The 2,459-nt window shown below is 35.1% G+C and overlaps 1 protein-coding gene across 1 annotated transcript; it reads left to right on the forward strand.

Annotated features, from left to right (window-relative positions):
- Window positions 1-434: 434 nt before the first annotated feature.
- LOC129739931 (uncharacterized) lies at window positions 435-2,210 on the forward strand. The gene is made up of 4 exons (XM_055731482.1): window positions 435-719; window positions 1,446-1,522; window positions 1,601-1,790; window positions 2,005-2,210. The coding sequence occupies exons 1-4, from the start codon at window positions 602-604 to the stop codon at window positions 2,085-2,087; spliced, it is 468 nt and encodes a 155-aa protein (XP_055587457.1). The 5' UTR covers window positions 435-601; the 3' UTR covers window positions 2,088-2,210.
- Window positions 2,211-2,459: the final 249 nt, after the last annotated feature.

Genomic DNA, 2,459 nt, shown 5'->3' on the forward strand with positions numbered 1-2,459 from the left:
GTCATTTTTGTCATTTTTGTCATTTTTGTTATTTTTGTCATTTTTGTAATGTTTGTCATTTTTGTCATTTTTTTCATTTTTGTCAGTTTTGTCATTTTTGTCATTTTTGTCATTTTTGTCATTTTTGTCATTTTTGTGATTTTTGTCATTTTTGTCATTTTTGAGAATTTTTTATTCTATCATTTTTTTTAGGCATTCAAATTCCAAGTGGATCAGCTATTAAGTACTTGGCAATCACAGATTACAAGGAATATTTTCGACTCGAATCATTGCTTCCGAGGTGTTACTTTCGCTTACAAATAGTTTATTTGAATCAACACAACAAGATATGAGTAATCGAATACCCCTTTTTCACTTGTAAACTACTCTCATCGATCATTATCAGCAGCTCCCACAAAGTTTACTACAAAGTTCCCACTACTGGGTTGCTAGTGGGCAGTTTTCGTGTGCACTATATCGCTTACACGCGTGTTGAAGTAGTACTTCCCCAAACGTCACGCCGATCAGTTGGTTTCAAAACAGCTGAAGTGTTCCTAAATCGGTAAAGTTCACTGCAGGAAACATTCGGAACTAAGATCACATCCCACCTCAAGGCTCGAAAATGCCGTCCCATCAAACTTTCATCGTGCTGACCTACGTTATCGCGGTTCTGAGCATTCTCGGGTCGCTCAACACTATCATTGCCGGCATCATCGGAGCCCAAAATCTCAATAGTACAGGTGAGTTGACAATAAGGGGACAAAATAAAAAGAACGAAAAATATAAACCAATAACCTAGAGTACCGTTCATAATTCTGTGGAAATGAGATGCATGCGCACTGTCACTTCATTTTTGAATTCACATAGCTTTTAACTTTGATGATATTAGATCAACTTTGATGGTTCGAATTGATGGTCACAATATTTTTAACGAAATTTGACATTTTAAAATATTTTTTACCTGAAATACAGCGATTCTATGAAAATAGGACTCTTTTACTCTTACCATTTAAACAATTTTTAATGCTAGGACAAAAAGTACGATTTCTAAAGTATTTATGACGAGTATTTGCATCAAATTTTTCGTCCAACAACCTAGAAATCCAATTCAATAATTTTTTACCTTGTAAATTCTTATTAAGTCATTTACTGGAAATGTGCTTTTTTTCAATTTCAAGAATTTCGAACCACATTGCGAAGAAAATCCAATTTTTCTTATCTGATCGAACCATCAAGTAGGCCTAGCTAGGGAAGTTTAGCTTTCCGAAAGCGTGCACGGTATTAGTCAGACCAAAGGTTGCTTTACCCACTTCAAATATAGTGTTGAATGCAGGTTTCCTCTGATACAATTTCCGGTGCTTATATTTTTTGTTGATGAGTCATATTTTTTATTTCAAGTTTCCAAAATGCCTTAATGTACATACTTTAAAATTAAATCACTAATATTTTTTAACATCGTTTCACAGAATATCGCGTTTCGGCCATTGTCAATGGATTGGGAGCTCTATTTTTCGCAGGAATGCTGCTGTTAGGATTGTATAAGGTAAAGGTTCTATTTTGACCTGTTTTTTTGTTCGACTTACTCAACTAATCAGTTTTTGTTTTTTTTTTCTCCCAAAAGCGACGTGCGGAACTAATAAGAGTTTACATTCTCTACATGAAAATTCATTACGCCATAATAATGGTGCTCTGCATTGTCATTGATATAGCAGTGATCGTTATGACCAGCCAAAAGGCGGATATGGATAATCGTGGCAGCGCAATAGCCATTGTCGTAGTTGTCGCTCTCGTAGTTCTTGCGTTTATCACAGGTAAAACTCAACTTCAAAACCTTGGTCATTTGAAAGCACCCTCAGTGACCATTCAAATTTTTAGTAACGCTTTGTGAATATTGCACAGAAAATCTTATACGAATGTGTTACGTAGATGGGAAGGGGGAGAGGGTTCGAAAATTGCGTTACGTAGTATTTGAATGGCACCTAAGTGTGGTTGAAAACTAAATTATCCATTTGGTTCTCGTTTCAGCTTTCTTTTTGCTCTTCCTGTGGATAATCAAAGGTGCACTCAAAGCTGTCGAAAGTTTAAACTCGACAAGGATGCTAGTATAAAACGAGGCCGCTTGACTGAACATTCTGGTCCATAAAAATACCTTATAAGACAAAGAAAAAATAATGATGAAAGCTGTGAAATAATTTTATCAAACTATCGAAATACAAAGGTGAAAAATCGGGTTTATCAGACTCTTATTAGCAGATGTCTTAGTAAGACTCCAGAAGTTTCCTGTACTAGTTAAACATCCTTTCTAACACGAAATCGTATGCATCGATTTAGTTTTATGCTGCCAGTAATGTATCACAAATCTACCCGGATGGAAACTTGATGCTACAGCCTGTAAGCGGTTGGTTACAAATCGTTTGATTTTTGTTTTAGTTTTGTATTTTAAATGTTAGATTCTAGAAAATTAAAGTTTTTCTTTGTAC

This window comes from Uranotaenia lowii, chromosome 1, assembly GCF_029784155.1.
Source record: "Uranotaenia lowii strain MFRU-FL chromosome 1, ASM2978415v1, whole genome shotgun sequence".
In the NCBI taxonomy this organism is placed as follows: Eukaryota; Metazoa; Arthropoda; class Insecta; order Diptera; family Culicidae; genus Uranotaenia; species Uranotaenia lowii.

What these genes read in the sequence shown, in the direction of transcription:
- LOC129739931 (XM_055731482.1), top strand. Translation starts at nt 602, where the DNA reads ATGCCGTCCCATCAAACTTTCATCGTGCTGACCTACGTTATCGCGGTT. An exon ending in CCAAAATCTCAATAGTACAG is followed by an intron (nt 720 to 1,445) that starts GTGAGTTGACAA and finishes ATCGTTTCACAG; the next exon opens with AATATCGCGTTTCGGCCATT. An exon ending in AGTTCTTGCGTTTATCACAG is followed by an intron (nt 1,791 to 2,004) that starts GTAAAACTCAAC and finishes TTCTCGTTTCAG; the next exon opens with CTTTCTTTTTGCTCTTCCTG.